The following is an 18,232-nucleotide window of genomic DNA, read 5'->3' on the forward strand; positions in this document are numbered from 1 at the left end:
TCCTCGGCCTCAGAGATGTAGAGTCTAGCTAGAGAGACAGAGCCACAGCCCAGTTGAAAGCCAAACTGTGTGGCACGGTCTATGAGGAGCCTTGCCCAAGGAGACAATGGGGAGAGCTAGAATAATCAGGGAGAGCTTCCTGGAGGAGGACCTTGAAAAGTGTGTCAGTTAAACCGAAGGAAAGAGGAAGGCCATTTGGGTAGGAAGTCAGAAGAAGGAACCTCAGGTCTCTGAACCTGGTTATATTCTTCCCCCACCCCCCGGTGCCCAATACACATAAATGCTCCCCACTAAACACACTTCAAAATGTAAAGGTTCATAGTCTTTGTTACCATCTGACATAGCACTTTACAAAGTATTAGCTTATTCATGGTCTCGTATGAGCTTTAAACGACCTTGTTAGAAGTAAAGTGGTTATTTTCGTTTATTTCAGCAAAGTTGTATTAAGCTCCTACTCTACCTGGCATGGGCACAAGGGGTGTCAGTTCCTGGGAATCTCACAGGAGTGGACAAATAACCATCACAACTGGAATTGAGAGGAGGGAAGGCTAGGCATGGAAGTCAAGAGAGGACACATAGAGCACTGAAGGATGAGTAGATGTTCACCAGGCAGACAAAAGGCAAAATGGCACTTTGGGCAGAGGGAAAAGCATAGGTAAAAACCTTGGAGTGGCAAGTTCTCTAGAAACCTGGAGTTACAGGGAGCTTGGACAGGAAAGAGAAGTGAGACCAGACAGACTGGGCAAGTAATGGAGGGCCTAGCTTACCATGCTAAGGAATTCGGACTTCATAGGCAATGGGGAGCTATTGAAGGTTCAGGAGTCAGGAAGTGCCTGTGATTAAATCTGTTTGAGAGCAATCACTGATAACAGCTGCATTTTAAGATGAGGCGTCTAAAGCCCAGAGAGGTTAAATACATTGTCCAAGGCCATACAGCTAACTAGTGTCAGTCCCTGGACCAGAGCTGGTATAACTCTGATGGTTTTTATTCTCACTGTTACCCCCTCCCCCCACCCTTGCCCCCACCTTCTCTCCTCTGCCCAGGATGACCCCTTCTCAGCTCTGGATGTCCATCTGAGTGACCACCTGATGCAGGCCGGGATCCTTGAGCTGCTCCAGGATGACAAGAGGACAGTGGTCCTAGTGACCCACAAGCTCCAGTACCTGCCACACGCAGATTGGGTGAGGGGCCACAGGAGGTGAAGCTTTGGAGGGCTGAGTGGGAGAGGCAGCAGGAGAGGTGGGAGAGGCGAAGGAGTCGGTGTCTCAGGAGCAATTGCCGAGGGCAGAAGAGATCCACACTGACAGGCTTCATGCAGGCGGGGTAGCTCAGGCGGATCCTGCACAGGCCAGGGGTCCGGGATCACGATAGCTGCACACGTTCCCATCCTCACCTGGGGCCCCTGTGCGTACACGCAAGCCTGGCACCAAGACGTCTCGGAAAGAAGCAGACACTCAATTCCTACCTTCTGTTTATGGCCCAGTTTGATGACTCATCCGCCTGGCCTTGGGGCTGCCTATTTGGATGGGAGAGCCATCTTCCCACCCTCTAACCCACCGAGGGTCCGATGCATTTAAGTCAAGATCAGCTGGAAAACATGGCAACAAACAATACAAGTAGTAATGGAAACTTCAATATTATCAATAGAATGCAATTTTGTGAAACCCCACATCAACCAGATTTCTGTACTCCTCAATATGTAGACAACAGCTACTTTTCAATTAATTGGAAAGCATTTAATCTTTAAGATGGAAATCATGTGACTTTTAGAATCTGGGCCTTGCCAGACTCCTATATAAATTTGTCCCTGAAAATTGAGCTTCAGGCCTGTGCTAAATGGGCCTAAGTCTTCCTTCTACATGTGGTAAAATCCTCCTTCTACTATGAAAAAAGAAAAAAATCCATATTTTTTAAAGAAACTTATAACAGGGGCAGAAGGTCTGCGACTGAGTTTCCATGGTGACCTTGCAGGGCAGTTCGGGACAATCATTAGTCCTAAGAGGGCAGACAAAGGCATGACTGGTTCCTTGGAATGTCAGAGAGCAAGACTCCCAGGCATCCCTCCCTACACCCCATCACGGGCTGGACGGGGGTGAAGGAGCAGGGGAGGGTCTCTGAATTAATGACAAGAGTCTATGAGTGGGAAACATTGAGTGTTTCAAATAAAATCAGTTTTATTGATTTCAGAGAGGCATGGCCACGCCACACACACTTAGACCAATAGGTACTTTGTTAACCACTGGTGGAACCTACCAGACCTGTGGTCAGGGGAGTTGGAAGTAGCGTGCAATTAGCTGTTGAGTGTGTGAAAACAGCTGCCCCTGATGGGATCCTAGCAAGGAATCAGACCGCTTGGCCAGGATCCACCAATTTGCTCTGCAAACCCTCTTAGCAACCCTGGGGCAACCCCTGAGAATTACCCCCCAAAAGTACCGACCTCTAGATCCTGGGAGTGTGTCGGTGAGGACTGCAGGGGGGAGGCCAGCAGCCAGTTGTGGTGGGGAAGAGGATGTGTGCCAGTCCATCTCAGAGCCCTTGCCGAGGTGGGGGTGTGACCGCCACACCCCCTTCCCGTTCAGCCCCGGGGCTGGGTCTGTTTCTGCCTTTCCAGATCATCGCCATGAAGGATGGCACCATCCAGAGGGAGGGTACGCTCAAGGATTTCCAGAGGTCTGAGTGCCAGCTCTTTCAGCACTGGAAGACCCTCATGAACCGGCAGGACCAAGAGCTGGAGAAGGTGAGTATGTCCTAAGGGCCAGGCAGCCACCCTCTGAGGAGAAGTTTCTGTTAGAATCCTGAACACACAAAGGCCTTCCTGCCCTCCTTGCCCTAGGAAACCCCTCAAAGGACAGATGTGGGAGCTGAGCATGAACTTCCTCCTACCAGAGGAGGGCCGGTACCTGTGCCAGGTACTCAGGGCAGACTCAGGTGGACACCTTCCCCTTATCCTGAAATAGTCAGAATCCATTTAGTTATAAAGCTTCAGAGAATCAACTCAAACTGGTGAAGCAGAAAAGGGGAGAGGTAAGGACTTTTTGGCTCATGAAAGTAAAAAGGATCAGCTTCAGGTAGAGCTGGATCCAGGTAGTTAAACACTGTCATCAGGAACCTGTTTCTCTCCCTCATTGGCTCTGCTCCCCTCAGACCGGCCTCATTCTTGTGGTGGTGGAGAGAGCTTGATCAGCAGCCTCGAGCTTACATTCTCCCAGCTCAACACCTCTACCAGCAAGAGAGTATCTCTGTCACAACAGTTCAGCAGAAATCCCCAGGCTAACTCTCCTTTTTCCACTTTGGTCCTGTGCCCACCCTGAATAAATCACTGTGGAATGTGAGATTGGCCAACCCTGGATCTCGTGCCCACCCCCGGAGCCAGGGAGAATGATCAGCCCACCTGAGTCACAGAGATTAAGAATAGGGGAGAGATGGTCTCCCACAGGAATATTTGGGGTATCGTTAGCCGATAAATGGGGAGGAGTAAATTTTGGCATGACAAGCTTGTGTCCATCTGGACTCTCCCCCAGGTGGGGGCACCCTGGAAACCTGACACCGGTCATTGCCAGGGGTGGCTGCCCTCCAGCCTCCCTTCTTCCCTCTGCACACTCTGAGGACAGTGGCCGGGGTCCGTCTGTCTTTCAGGAGACTGTCATGGAGAGAAAAGCCACAGAGCCATCTCAGGGCCTGCGCCGGGCCATGTCCTCAAGAGACGGCCTCCTGCAGGATGAGGAAGAGGAGGAAGGTATGGACTGTGGGGCTAACAGCGAGATCATGGCCTGAGGTCTGACGGACCATGGGGAGACACAGTTTCGGGGTTCTGGGGGTGCTGAGATAGTGTGACTTTCATTAAATCCCTTGCCCTCTGTGTGCCTCGGTTTTCCCATCTGTAAGTGGGGATAACATGCCCCCCGGTTCACCCTCAGAGGGAGGGTGAATGGGAAGCCACAGGGTGGGTTCTTGCGGCCTGCAGAGGAGGCCGCTGAGAGCGAGGAGGAGGACAACCTGTCTTCAGTGCTGCACCAGCGGGCCAAGATCCCGTGGCGAGCCTGCGCCAAGTATTTGTCATCCGCCGGCATCTTGCTCCTGTCACTGCTCGTCTTCTCCCAGCTGCTCAAGCACATGGTCTTGGTGGCCATTGACTACTGGCTGGCCAAGTGGACTGACAGCGCCCTGACCCCGAGCCCCGTGGCCAGGAACTGCTCACTCAGCCAGGTGTGGCCGACCGCCCCAGGCAGGGGCCGGGGGGAGGGTAGGGGGAGAGGGCTGAGCCCCGGACACCCCCAGGACCCCGCATCATTCTCTGCCCGGCCCAGGAGTGCACCCTCGACCAGACTGTCTATGCCATGGTATTCACAGTGCTCTGCAGCCTGGGCATCGTGTTGTGCCTTGTCACATCCGTCACGGTAGAGTGGACGGGGCTGAAGGTGGCCAAAAGGTTGCACCGCAGCCTGCTGAACCGGATCATCCTGGCTCCCATGAGGTACCCCTCTCCCCCGGCCATGCTGGGGCTGTGGGCAAGTCGCTGTTCTCTGGGCCTCAGTTCTGCCATCTGTAAAATGGAGATATGCAACCTCTGTCACAAGCTGAGATGGCAGGGGCGGGGGGGGCGGTGGCTCAAGGAGGCAGTGTGTGTAAAAATGCCCTCCTCGGGGCAGAAGGCAGAGGAAAACCAGCATTTGCTCAGCCACACATGGTGCTAGGCATTTTATATGGTTCGCTCATCTAATTGTCACACAGCCCTTCAAAGTGAGTGTCCGCAGGCTCTGTGTAGATGTAAGTTTCCCTTCCTCAGGCAGGTAACGTCTGCCCGTCTCCGCTCTGCCCCTCCTCCCTCAGCCAGCCTGCAGGTTCTGACACTGGGCACATGGGGACATGTTTTAATCTCCTGGAAGGGGATGGATAAAAATCCCAAAGGCCACTTGGTGTGAAACAGATCTAAGGTGGTTACCGCCCAGTCGACTGGCTGACTCAGTTTTAAAGCATGACGGGCAAACAGGTGGTCTGGCCCCTTGTCAATGCCAGGCCTCACCATCTACACTTCTTACTTTTCAGCCTCATGAGCTCTCTGTGGCCCACAGACATGACCTCAACATTTACTTACCCTCTGTTTGTCCCCGGTCTGAGCTTCCGAAACCCTCTGGTTAGGGTTGGGCCGGTTCTGGTTCAGAGCCAGAGTGATGACAGCCCGAGCAGCCTCGCAGGGTCAGCCAGCTGACAACCCATCCCCAGGGCCCTGTTTGCCCTGGAGAAGACTCGATGTCCCTGGAGTGAGCTGCTGAGTGAGTCAGGCAGATCAAACAGCTGAGGAAGGTGGTGGTGGCCATACATGGGCTTGAGAGCCAGAGAGGTTAGTGAGGGGCCAGCAGCCCTTTGGGCAGCTGCAGGAATTCTCAGGGACACAGGCCAGATATCTACAGACTTGCAAAGGCAACCGCCCCTAGGCAGCCAGACCCAGAGATGACCCCAAAGACACCAAAATGAAAGAAGTAACTACCCTCATTCAATAAACAGGAAGGAAATCAATAAATGGATGAGTAACTGTTCTGGTTGCCTCTTAGGTTTTTTGAGACCACGCCCCTTGGAAGCATCCTGAATAGATTTTCAGCTGACTGTAACACCATCGACCAGGTGAACAGGACTGTGACCCATTTCCCCAGTTCAGAGAGAGGCCAGACCCCCACGCTTTTCCTCTCTGGTGCTGGCTTCCCCAGATCTGGTGCTCAGAGCCCCGTGGGGCGAACCCAGTGGGCCCCAATCTGATTACAATGCTGCCTCAGGGCCTGGGGCTGCCCCTGTGAAACTGTCGTGATAAGACTGAGGGAAACCACATCCCTTTGGCTTCCATCCAGTACCCCCTGGCTCACTCCAGTAAGGTTCCAGCATAGTCTGAACCAAGGTGGCTGATTTTGTGGAGAACATTCCTTTCAATTCAGCTTGTGTTCTCGGTTTACCATCGTACTAGATGGTGAGGAAACAAAGTCCTGATTCCCACTCTCAGGGAGCTACAGTGTAGCTGGAGAGACGAGACATGTGCCTGTAAGAATGTGAGAGAGCAAAACATGGCGGCAGGTAACACACTGAAGATAAACACCAAAACTCACCTCCCTCTCTCACCCTCCCCTCCGTCAGCACATCCCATCCACGCTGGAGTGCCTGAGCCGCTCCACCCTGCTCTGCGTCTCAGCCCTGGCTGTCATCTCCTATGTCACGCCTGTGTTCCTCGTGGCCCTCTTGCCCCTGGCTGTGGTCTGCTACTTCATCCAGAAGTACTTCCGGGTGGCGTCCAGGTGATGGCAGCCTTTGCCAGCCTCAGGGGGCGGGGGGATGGGAGGTGCTTTGCAATGGGCAGCTGGGTACTCTTACTAGAGTAATCATCAAAAAGTAGTAGAGTCCTATTGCTCCCGAAAAGGAAAATAGAAATGAAGGAAGGGGAGATATTCATCTTCCACCACCCTGATGTAACCATCTGTCAGCACACACACACACACACACACACACACACACCCTGCCGTTAATATCAGAACTATTTCCTTAGGAGATAGTCAGGAGTAGAATTGCTAGGTCAGGGTGTATACACACCTTTATGCCCTTCATTCATTTTGCCAAAATGCTTCTCAGGAGGGTTGCTTCTCAGGAGGAGTCCAGTGACCAGGCTGATTGCTGATGCACGAAATCGAGGGCCCCTGATGGCAGGGGTGTTATGGCAACCCTACGTCCCAGCCCACGGGGGCCAGAGCGTGCCTGGGAGCCTCTACTTGAGGGAGCCTTTCACAGTGATCACATTTGCCCTCGGGAGCCTTCGAGTCACACAGGCTTCTTTCCTACTCAAAATTTTCTAAGAACGTTCTCTAGAAGTTCTTTCTGGGAGTGATTCTGTTAAACTCATAGGTCCAAATAATTGTCAGGAAAATTTGAAAGAATCTCTAGACCAGTGTTTTTCAAACCGCCAATTGCAACCTGTCAGTGGGTCATGAAATCAATATCATAGATCACAGCCAGCATTTTTATCAAATGAAATTGAACAGAACATATCAGACTGTTTGCACATAGTAACAGTAAGTTTTGCTTCATGAAACCTTTGTTTGGGGCATGTAGGAGGGTGTGTGTGTGTGTGTATGTGTGTGTGTGCGCGTGTGCACTGATTTGTAGTATAAAATGCATTTCTTACCGCAGGTTATAATCAAAAGGTTAAGTACCTTTCCCAAGTGCACATAGTTGATTAGTAACTGGAGTCAAAATGCTGATTATCAATAAAAGCAATTAAATTTAGATACATTTTGACCACAATTACCTTGCCCACGAGGACCAAGGTTCGTATGCAGGATGGTGTAGAGTCCCCTGGCACCCAGAGGGAGCGTGTTAGTGTTCACAAATCACTGTGGCTTTTTAAACACTGTACAAGCTGTTTTACAAATTTCATTTCTTCTGCCAGAGAAACCACCCTGTTCCCCTGGCATCCTCTCTGCCCCGGGGACAGTCTGTCCGGGAACGCTGCCTCCTGCAGCCCAGCCTGACCTCCCTGGCACTGATGTGCTTGTCAGGGTGCAGCTGTGAGGGGCAGGGGCAATCCTGTTGCCATGGAAACCTCTGGCCTGTCCCCCTCAAGGAGCTCTGTAGATACTGGCCCTTGATGTGCCTGAACCTATTGTGGTTACCGGGGAGGGGACTAAAAGCTTTGCGTGAGGTCTTTCTGCTCCTTTCGCTAGCTGTCGCAGGGTTCAGGTTGTTCCCCGTGAGAGAGAACGACCGTACGTGCCCCGCCTTACCACACCCGTGAGGTAGACGGTGCCCGGGGTCACAGGGCCTGCCCCGGCGTGCTGTCTACGCATTTTGCTGGGGTGGCACCACTGGCTTCCCTCTCTACAGGGGAGACACTGAGACCTGGACAGGTGAAGCCATTTGCGCACACAGTGGTTGTGGGGGGAGCTAGGATTCAGACCCGAGCCGAGCCCTGCGCCTGCCCTCTTGACCATTCTACTCTGCTCCCCTGCACAGGGACCTGCAGCAGCTGGATGACACCACCCAGCTCCCCCTGCTCTCCCACTTTGCTGAAACCGTGGAAGGTCTCACCACCATCCGGGCCTTCAGGTACCAGATTTACCCCAAGGTGCGGGTGGGTGGGAGTGGGGCCAGGGCCACAGGTCATGTGGTTCGGTTGTCAGAGCTTGGCTTAGGAAGGCCCAGGGCACGTGTCTCCCAATGACTCCTCAGGCCCCGAAGCCTTGATGACGTCCCCCAGAGGGGTCAGGTCCGGTGGGCTCCACTGTATGATCCAGAGAGGAAAATCTCAGCCCTGCAGCCAAGTCCAGAGCCTCTGTAAACTAAGGCGGGACATGAAAAGGAACAAAGCTGGGAAGTATATGCTCACATATCAATGCTAGAAAGGCTTTTCCATCATGTGGGCCAACCCCGAGGCCATCTTTTATGGAGAATCTCCAGTGACTCGAACACTATGCTAAGTAATTTACATGTCATCTCATTCATTCTGCACTGCAATCCAAGGCAGTTAGCATGATTATTCCCATTTCCCAAATAAAGAAATTGAGGCTCAGAGACATTATATAACCCCTCTGGGTAAGGTCCTCTGAAGCCTAGACTTGAACCTGCCCATTCGTTCAGTAAACATGTACTGAGCTAAAACCCAAGCCAGGCACTAAAAAGACAGAGATGAGTCAGATGAGCCCCGGTCCTGGAGGCATTTACAGTCCAGGCTTTGAGCAGGCCAGCGGAAAACCATGTGACAGGCACTCTGAAAGAAAGGGGAATGCAGACTGTGGGGACATAGAAGGGAGGCAGTCCCCGAAGACTTCACAGAGGGCATGTTGTCGGAGCCAACATCAAAGGCTAAATAAAAGTTCACCAAGCTGGAGGATTTCCCCGCAAAACTTCAGTGTCCCTGCTTTCCACCCTCAATCATGACGTTGGGCTAGACGGGAGCATCTCAGGCTGCCTGGGGAATAGAGGGGCCATTGCTCCCTGCCCCAGTCTCTGTCTGATGTATTAGAACATCTCTCCTCCAGCCAAACAGGCCAGAGACCCCTGCCTCAGATGGTTGGACTCTGGTCTCTAAGCCTTACCCAGAGAGTGATTCCAGGTTATTTTTAGGATGGCACAGCTGTGCGGGGTGTGACAGTAACCACGCGGCACCAAGTCCCATGTCCAGGAGAACCCCAGGGCGCAAGGACCAGCCAAGAGGATTCAGGGAGGCTTGCGTCTCCTCCCTCCAAGCCCCAAAGCTCTAGGAGAGGTGCCCAGGCCCCCTGGTGCAGCACTGTGGCCCCAGTCACTCCCTGGGCCATCTGCACCAGTGAAACGTCCTCTTAGGGGTCTAGTCTGAGGAAAGCAAAGCAACGCTGAGCTCTGCCCTGGCCTTGGCTCCGCTCCCTGGACAGCCCTGCGCTGTCTTCCGCACAGAAGCCCCTTGGAACCTGGCGTGATGCTAAGGTCTCCTCTGAGCCCCCTTCCTGTCTCAAGCCTGCACTTCCCCAGGTCCTTTGACTTAGAGGGCCCTCCACACTGCCAGGCCTGGCCTCTACTCAGTCTTAGTACTGTTCCTCTTACACATGCTGTCCTGGCAGCCTTCGGGCTGGGCCTGGGGCAGAGAGATGGTGACTTTCTGCCGGGGGGCTGGACCTGCTCAGTAGGATCTGAGTGGATGCTGCATCCTGCGAGCAACCTCACACCCAGCCTGGGGTCCGTCAGAGGAGCCGCTGCCCAGCGAGGCCTCCCACGCCCTACGCTGACACAGGGGGGACCGCGACATGTGGATGTCCTCCCCGGATGTGGTTAATTCATTGGCTCTTGCCTAGCAGCCTGCCCTGTTGGGAGCTGACTGGCATTTACTGATTGTGCGCCCAACACACGCCAGGCCCCGTGCTCAGTGCTGTGTGTGTGTGTACTACTGCATTCAATGCTCACGAGAGCCCCAGGACGTAGATTCGAGCAGCCTCGTTCAACAGATAAGGCTGAATCACCAACCTGAGGTCACACACAAGGTCGGAGCCAGTGCTAGGCTGGGAACCCAGGCCTGTGGGACCTTCTGGTTTCTCTAGGAGGCCCTGCCTTTTCCCAGAAAAGTTTCAAGAGTACCCCAGCCCCAGACTCAGTGTTGGGCTCAGAGGCTGTTTCAGCCCAGGTGGGAACGATTAGTGTCCCCATTTTACTAATGAGGAAACTGAGTCTTGGGCCTGACACACAGCCAGTGAAGGAAGAAGGCTCAGAATCCAGTGTGGGTCTGCATGGCCCCACACTGGCACTCTCCACAGTCCTCACACTGGCACACACCTATCCCAGAAGCCACCCCTCCCACACACACCCTCATGCACACCCAGCCCTCAGGCTCGCCCGTCACACACAGTCACACCCTTCAGACCTGGGGCTACACACTCGCCTCGGCCACCGGGCTGTGCGATCGTACTCTCTCTCACACCTCAGAGACGCTCTGCTCTCCTCAGACACGTGGGTCACCCTCCGCCCAGAAATAATCAAAGCAGAACAAACACCTTCCGAGAGTCAAAAGCAAAGGCGCGGTAAGACTCATCTTGAGCCCTCTGAGTCCCCAGTTGTTTCCCTGAGACCAATGCTAAGACGGCTTCGGCTTCCATTTGTTCCTTCGCTCGTCGTGAAACAAGTGCTCCGCCCCCTCCTCTGGGCCTGGCCAAGCCAGCCTGGTGTGAGGGGTTGCCCAGGGAGAGTGATGCCAGGAGCCCCAGCCCAGGAGAAAAAGCAGGTCCATTCGAAGTAACGAAGTAACGCGAGGAGAACATGATGAGGGCACAAGCGAAGGAAAGAAGCCTCCAGGGTCAGGGAAGGTTCCATTTGTTCATTCAGCAAGTATTTATTGACAGTGCCAGGGGCTAGGGATGCCCTGGTGAACAAAACAGCCATGGGCTCCATTCTCATAGAGTTTACAGTCTCCTGAGGGAGATAAGCAGCTAGAGAAATGAACATAAGAACAAAGGTTATAAAACAAACAGGCTGCCGAGATGGGGAACCATAGGCCAGGAAAGGCCACCCTGAGGAGGTGTCATTTGAGGTAAAGCCTGAAGGCTGAGAGGAGTCAGCCTTGTGAAGAGCAGAAGAAAAAGCATTCCAGGCAGAGGGGACAGCATGTACAAAGGCCCTGGGGTGGGAAAGACCTTGGTATTGTCACAAAACTGAAAAAGGGCAAGTAACAAATGACTTTATTGTAATTTCTGTGGCTGCAAGGCAGTGAGCAAGGGAATTTGTGGCATGGAAGGAGGCTAGGCTGGCAGGAGCCAGCTCACTCAGGCTCCTGGCAAGGAGGTGGTTCTTTAGCCTCAAAACCATTGACATTCCAAACAGGAGAGAGATGGGATGTAATTTATGATTTACAAAGATTATGCCGGCTGCTGTGGGAAGACAGCAGGTAGACCTATGGGGAAGCTGACGCAGTAGCCCAGGCGAGAGGCAGGCAGAAGCAAGGACTATTTTAGAGGTAGAAATAAGAGGTCTTGTAGAGGGATTGGCTGTGAATCCAGATGATTCCTTGGTTTCTGGCCTGAGCATCTAGGTGGGCAGAAGTGCGCTTTACTGTAATAGCTAGACCCTGAAGAGAAGAATGGGTCTTGGGGTGAAAGCAGGAGTTTGAAGGAGGTGGGAGTCTTGACAAGTTTGAATAAAGTAGCAGGGAGCTGGGAGGGCTGTCTGGAGAGGAATGGCATACATAACGTCAGACACAGCATGTTTACTGGCTGCTTCTCTGTAGGTAAGGAGAGGCCTGGGGGTCATGTGGACCCTCAGACCCTCCCCATCCGCCCTCCAGGTATGAGGCTAGGTTCCAGCAGAAGCTCCTCGAATACACAGACTCCAACAACATTGCCTCCCTCTTCCTCACGGCTGCCAACAGATGGCTAGAAGTCCGCATGGCAAGTGCCACCCACCCCCCAACCCGGGCCCTGAGACAGGGGCTTCTGATAGGGGTGTGGAGCCAGAGCAAGGGCCAAACATGGGCCAGAGGGTGGGAAGAGAGGATGGAATAGCAGCCCGTGTGTGCACACAGGGCGGGCGCTGAGCCCTCCTCTCCCCCCAGCCCTGGCGGCCCTCCCTGGGTCTGACCCGAGCCTGCTCTTCCCCATCCCTGCCCAGGGGCTTGTGCACCTGAGGTGCGCACCAGTAGCCGGAAGAGCTGTGTGTTTCACTGTGACGAGTGTGTGTCTGAAGCGGGCCACGTGCCCCGCGTGGGCCAGCTGGTGAGGCACGTTCAGGCCTGCGCAGACGGCTGGGGTTGGGGCAGAAGCTGTGTGCACACGGTGTCTCCCGGGGCTCCGGCCTTCAAGGCCTCCTGCGTGTCTGATGATGTGTAGGTGTGTTGGCTGGGCTGGGGTAGAGTGTCTGCTGAGCTGAAGGGAGTGAGGTGGGTTGGGGGGGACTCTGTGGTTTCGACCCCGGAGGGCCCACACGGGCTCACCTCCCTCCGCAGGAGTACATTGGTGCCTGTGTGGTCCTCATCGCGGCCGTGACCTCCATCGCCAACTCCCTGCACAGGGAGCTCTCTGCTGGCCTGGTGGGCCTGGGCCTTACCTATGCCCTAATGGTGAGTGACAGCAGACTGGGGCAGGGGAGGGCTCAGATACCAGCCCTCGGGGAATCTCGGAGACACCCTCCAGGCCCTACCCCAAGCTACTGTGAGTCTGATGCGGGAGGGACCATGTGGGTAGGGGGGCTAACCCAGGGCTGGGGCCCCAGACAGGTGGTAGGTAAGGATTCACGTTCATTGTAACCCTCCCATGCCTCCAGGGAGGACCCCCCTGAATAGCAGCAGAAGACACTGAGGGCCCCTGGCCCCTCAGCTGTAAGAAGAGCCCTCCTGGTGGCCGGGGTTGGACCAAGTGCTCACTGACTCCCCGCAGGTCTCCAACTACCTCAACTGGATGGTGAGGAACCTGGCGGACATGGAGATCCAGCTGGGGGCTGTGAAGCGCATCCATGGGCTCCTGAAAACCGAAGCGGAGAGCTACGAGGGGCTGCTGGGTGAGAGGCCCGGACGAGGGGCACGTCGGGGGGAGGGGGGCCCTCCTGGATTCCAGTGGCGCCTGTATCTGCTGGCTGAGCCCCGGTCTGGCCCCCAGCACCCTCGCTCATCCCGACGAACTGGCCAGACCAAGGGAAGATCCAGATCCAGAACCTAAGTGTGCGCTATGACAGCTCTCTGAAGCCAGTGCTAAAGCATGTCAACGCTCTCATCTCCCCAGGACAGAAGGTCAGTGGGCGGCAGGGCAGAGGGCTGGCCCGTGGCACAGAGTCAGCTCACGGCCCCCCGGGGCCTTCCAGGGCTCCCAACTAGTCAGACCCCCCCCAGGTGCTGGCCCTGGGCTCCTCACACTGACGAGGCTCAGCCCACCGCTCCCCCACTCCCTCTCCCCTGCTCCTTCTGCTGCCCTCACTCACCCACCAAGGAGATGGACACCCCAGACTCCCCCGGCTGAGAGGGCTTTGTCAGGGGCCCCCTGAGCTTCCGAGCAGGTCCTCAGGACAGAGAGTGAGGCCGCACTTGTCTGGCACTCTGACCCAACTGTCTGATGGATTCCCTCCTCGTGCCCCCTCTGCTCTGACACTGCCCCCCCCTTCTGTCTCTTAGTCTCTGTCTCTCTGTCTGTGGCTGTCCGTCTCATTCTCTCTGACCTTCAGATGTACCTCTGTCCCTGCCTCTGGCCCTCCCATCTGTCCCTACCTCTCCCGTCCTTCTGTGTCACCATCTCTGTCTTTGTACTGGTCCCTTATTGTCCTTTTTGTTGGTACCCATGGGCCGGGAAGCAATGGGGTCAGAGGTGACCCCAGTGTAAGGTGGGGCACACAGATACGTCGCTGCAGACCGCACCGGGCCGCCCCCCGGCCCTCCTCCCACACCCGCGCACATACACGGCGCACCAGGGCCCCAACTCCCCTGCAGCCACGTACCAGGCACGGCAAGACCTACACCCAGGCCCAGGAGATGCACATCTACGCCCTGTACTTGCTTGCGGGTCCCTGTGGGAGGCCCCTCTGGACCCAGGAAGCAAGCCCAAAGCCGGGGCCCAGCCCTGGCCAAATAGAAGCTGGTCAGAAAGGCAGGACAAGAGATGCTGTGCCCTCCAGTGCCTGCACAGCCCAGAGCTAGCACCAGAAGCTTCCCCAGGCACTCAGTACCTGCTCCTCTCTCCAGATTGGGATCTGTGGCCGCACAGGCAGTGGGAAGTCCTCCTTCTCGCTCGCCTTCTTCCGCATGGTGGACATGTTCGAAGGTGAGTGGTGTGACAGGCGCCCCCCGTGTACCCAGAGCCACCAGAGGGGACCTCAGTCCCGGTGTATGGTCAGATGTCATAGGAGGCCCAGCAATCACTGCCTCCCCCTGCATCCTCGATGGGACCCACGTTCCCAGGCTGAACCTGTCCCCGGCACCACCAGCTCCCCCGCTCCCTGGTGCCCCACCGGTGCCCCTGTCTCCGCACAGGGCGCATCATCATTGACGGCATTGACATCGCCAAACTGCCCCTGCATACCCTGCGCTCACGCCTCTCCATCATCCTGCAGGACCCCGTCCTCTTCAGCGGCACCATCCGGTGAGCCCCACCGCTCCCGCGGGGCCCCCCCTCCCGTCCCAGGCCGGGCGCCTTGCAGCTGGGGCATGAGGAGGGGAGGGGTGGGCGAGGCCCGGAGTGCTCTGCTGGGTACCCCTCCCGGGGCAGGCAGCCCTGCTCAGGCTCTGGGCACTATGGGCTGGCCTGGAGCCTCACACTTCCACCCTCGCGCCTTTCTCTCCCCCGTGGGGCCCTGTGAGGTAGCCCCACCAGCTCTGCCGGAGGACAGCTTCCCCCGACCCGCTCACCAGCTTGCTGCCCCCGCGGCCAGCCAGGCCCCTGCGGCAACTGGTTCTCACTCACCGCTCCGTTCCCCAGCCTCGCCCTCGGCCAGTCCCCGGGGACGAGCCAGCACCCTGCTTCCCCCCCTGAGACGACTCTCTGTGGCACCCTCCAGATTTAACCTGGACCCGGAGAAGAAGTGCTCTGACAGCACGCTGTGGGAGGCGCTGGAGATCGCCCAGCTGAAGCTGGTGGTGAAGGCGCTGCCGGGCGGCCTGGGTAACTCCCGCGGGAGCCGCGGGCCGGGCCAGAGGACGCCTGGATGGGCTAGGCGGGAAAACCCACACCCGGCTCTGAGGTCTGCCCTGGCTTTAGCCTAGGGTCTGGCAGGACCCCAGAGACCATTCCGGGTCCCCTTTTACCTTACGGGAGCTCAGAGAGGTCACGTGAGTTGTCCCAGGCCACACGACTGGTCAATTCAGGCTAGCTCCAGCCCCGCCCCCAGGGACCCAGGGGGAGGGGGGATGGCGGGAGTCGCTGTGGGAGTCCATCATCCCACCACTGTGTATTCGGCCCTGCCCACCCCGGCCACCGGCCCGCCCAGCTCTGCCCCGAGGAAGGAGAGGACAGAGGGGTCAGGCCTCCAGGGTGCAGGGAAGACTCTGCCCCCCAGCCCAGAGGGCTGCAGAGCCTTGGTGTATTTGCTACAGCCCCTGGGGCAGTGCGGGCCGGCCAAGCCTTAGCTTCAGAGACTCGCCCCACCAGTGCCCACACACACCTCAAGCACCTACGTACTCAGTGCACACGCCCCCCTCCCGGAGCCTCCCGGGGCCAGGGCAGCGCACCCCTGCAGAGGGTGCTCCTCTCTGTAATTCATGCGGGTGGCACCTGTGTGGTCGGGTAAGGTGCAGGAGCCCTGCACGCCCCCCGCCTCATGACCCACGCCTGCATATTCGGCCCTGTACATACATTTTCTAACACCCCCTAAGCCATGCTATCTACTAAACTCCCAAAGCCAGCCTACCTCAGCCCTGCTCCTCCTTCCCGGGGCTGTTTTCAGATGCCATCATCACGGAAGGCGGGGAGAATTTCAGTCAGGGCCAGAGGCAACTGTTCTGTCTGGCTCGGGCCTTCGTGAGGAAGACCAGCATCTTCATCATGGATGAAGCCACGGCCTCCATCGACATGGCCACGGTGGGTCCGGAGCACAGCCATGGTGGGGTGGGGTCTTGGAGAGGGTTGTCATGGGGTCTTGGGGTGAAATTTGCACAAAGTGGTCCCGAAGCTCGAGTTGTCTTTAACATCAAGGGCCATTTGTGGCAGAAAAGGCAAAGGACTGGAGGGACCCTGACTCCAGCTAGTTTCAGGGCATGTTTGTAGCTCACAAACACACAAGCTGCACGCAGACCCAGAGAGACTTCACACTCATCACCCGCCACACAGCCCAGCCAGACCCACTCACAGCACACACACGTGCATAGAGCTGAGCCCCCAACAGGCTGAGCCCCGCCCCTGAATGCTAGAACTTGGTTGGTCCTATGGGGACAAGGACCAGACGGACGGAGGGAGGGGTGGGCTAGGATTGGGGTCACTTGGGAGCTGGACCGCAGACCTGGGCCCCACATCCCCAAAGCCAGGCCAGACCCCATCCACTAGGCAGAAGAGCCAACCACTGCTGCTCCCACCCGGCAGGAAAACATCCTCCAGAAGGTGGTGATGACAGCCTTCGCAGACCGCACCGTGGTCACCATCGCGGTAAGGGGCCCCTTGCTGGGGTGCGGGGCAACACCCAGAGAGAGGGCAGCCAGCAGACTTACCCGGGCCTGGTAAACAGGAGAGGCCCCTGGAGCAATGATGCAGAGTCTGGAGGGCTTGCAGGGAACCCGGACCACAGGACATGGGGTGTGGGCGGACTTACACCTGCTCTTCCCTCAGATCCCTCTCTCTTTCTCCAGGTTCCAAGGCCCACCCCTGTCCTAAGGCCCCCGGGAGCTAGGCTAGGATACCTTCTCTATAGGAAGCGGGGGTTGGGCTGTGAGTCTTGAAGCCCAGAGGTGAGGGCAGAGCCGAGACTTGGTAAGGGGAGAGGGTGTCATTAGCGGACAGAGCGCTTGGGGTCACAGCCACCCCAGGAAAGGGCAGTGGCCACAGAGATGGGACATTCCATCCACATGCCTCCTCCCCCAAACTGCAGAAGAGACACCCTCAGCTGCCCCTCCCTCCCCCCCCCACCCTGATCAAACCCTCCCCCGCCCCCCCCAGCACCGTGTGCACACCATCCTGAGTGCAGACCTGGTGATTGTCCTGAAACGTGGCGCCATCCTTGAGTTCGACAAGCCAGAGAAGCTGCTCGGCCAGAAGGACAGTGTCTTCGCCTCCTTTGTCCGTGCGGACAAGTGACCAGCTGGAGCCCGAGGGCCACCCCGTGCCCCAGCCTGCCCCCACCTCCCGCCCGGGCTTTCTAACTGTAAATCACTTGTAAATAAAGAGATTGGTTGTTTCCTACCGGAGGCCTCTCGGGTCTGGTATGCAGGGACTGGGGTGGCCTGTGGAGCATCGGGCAGACCTGAGGCTGTGTGAGTTTGGCCAGAAGTGTGTTTCCTTATCTGTGAAGTGAGGTTGGTATTAGTCTGCTCAGGCGGCTATAACAAAATAGTGGACTAGGAGACTTAAACAGAAACGTTTTCTGACAGATCTGGAGGCTGGAAGTCCAAGATCAAGGTGCATAGGTTTGGTTTCTCCTAAAGACCTAATTACCTCTTCACAGGCCCTATCTCCAAATACTGTCACACTGGGGGGCTTCAACATGGGAATTTAGGGCTTTAACAAATGGATTTGGGGAAGGGGACACAATTCAGTCCATAACAAGGGCTATCGCATTTTTGTGATTACCTCATTAGACAAAGTAGTCCCCTTCCTTCTCACTTTATTTCCTGGATTAGTACCACTTCCACGACAAATGACAGGAACCCAACTCAAAGGGGCTTACACAAAAACTGGAATTCATTGCTGTATGTGACGGAGAAGGCCAGGAGGTGTACTGCTTCAAGCATGGCTGGATGTGTTTCCACTTCTGGGTTCTGTCTTCCTACCCTCCCTGATGACAAATGGCCACTAGCCCCTCCAGCTTATACACTAGCCCTCTGAAAAAGAGATGATTCTTCCCAATAGTCCCAGCAAAAGTCTTGGGAGCAAATCTCAATGGACCAGGTTAGGTCATACCCCTACCTCTACCCAATCGCTGTGGTCAGAGGGCTGGGCTACACTGACTGGCTAGGCCCGGATCACATGTCCCCATCTGTGTCCCCTACGGAGAGGCATTCAGAATGGGAGAAGGGTGGTCCTTCAGAGGGAAGCACAGTGCATATACCACAAGTCAGCCAGGTGGTGGCTGGAGATGCTGAGGCCCAGACACTGGGGAGACCCAAACAACAGA

The 18,232-nt window shown here is 56.2% G+C and overlaps 1 protein-coding gene across 7 annotated transcripts in view; it reads left to right on the top strand.

Annotated features, from left to right (window-relative positions):
- Positions 1 to 17,301, top strand: part of ABCC8 (ATP binding cassette subfamily C member 8) — a 74,101-nt gene extending 56,800 nt beyond the window's left edge. For 4 of the 7 annotated variants that reach the window (XM_036116339.2, XM_036116340.2, XM_036116341.2 and 1 more), the window contains exons 22-39: positions 1,045 to 1,182; positions 2,613 to 2,738; positions 3,638 to 3,737; positions 3,966 to 4,207; positions 4,309 to 4,475; positions 5,554 to 5,623; positions 6,125 to 6,282; positions 7,991 to 8,083; positions 11,781 to 11,883; positions 12,438 to 12,551; positions 12,868 to 12,988; positions 13,087 to 13,217; positions 14,160 to 14,238; positions 14,448 to 14,556; positions 14,972 to 15,075; positions 15,857 to 15,990; positions 16,489 to 16,551; positions 17,059 to 17,301. In XM_036116339.2, coding sequence (XP_035972232.2) covers positions 1,045 to 1,182; positions 2,613 to 2,738; positions 3,638 to 3,737; positions 3,966 to 4,207; positions 4,309 to 4,475; positions 5,554 to 5,623; positions 6,125 to 6,282; positions 7,991 to 8,083; positions 11,781 to 11,883; positions 12,438 to 12,551; positions 12,868 to 12,988; positions 13,087 to 13,217; positions 14,160 to 14,238; positions 14,448 to 14,556; positions 14,972 to 15,075; positions 15,857 to 15,990; positions 16,489 to 16,551; positions 17,059 to 17,196 — 2,190 coding nt within the window. In that variant the 3' untranslated portion in view covers positions 17,197 to 17,301. Of the gene's footprint in view, positions 1 to 1,044; positions 1,183 to 2,612; positions 2,739 to 3,637; positions 3,738 to 3,965; positions 4,208 to 4,308; positions 4,476 to 5,553; positions 5,624 to 6,124; positions 6,283 to 7,990; positions 8,084 to 11,780; positions 12,013 to 12,437; positions 12,552 to 12,867; positions 12,989 to 13,086; positions 13,218 to 14,159; positions 14,239 to 14,447; positions 14,557 to 14,971; positions 15,076 to 15,856; positions 15,991 to 16,488; positions 16,552 to 17,058 lie in introns of those variants that run through there. The other 3 variants (XM_078058332.1, XM_078058333.1, XM_078058334.1) reach the window with 1 other exon arrangement.
- Positions 17,302 to 18,232: the final 931 nt, after the last annotated feature.

Source organism: Halichoerus grypus, chromosome 11, assembly GCF_964656455.1.
Source record: "Halichoerus grypus chromosome 11, mHalGry1.hap1.1, whole genome shotgun sequence".
NCBI lineage: Eukaryota > Metazoa > Chordata > Mammalia > Carnivora > Phocidae > Halichoerus > Halichoerus grypus.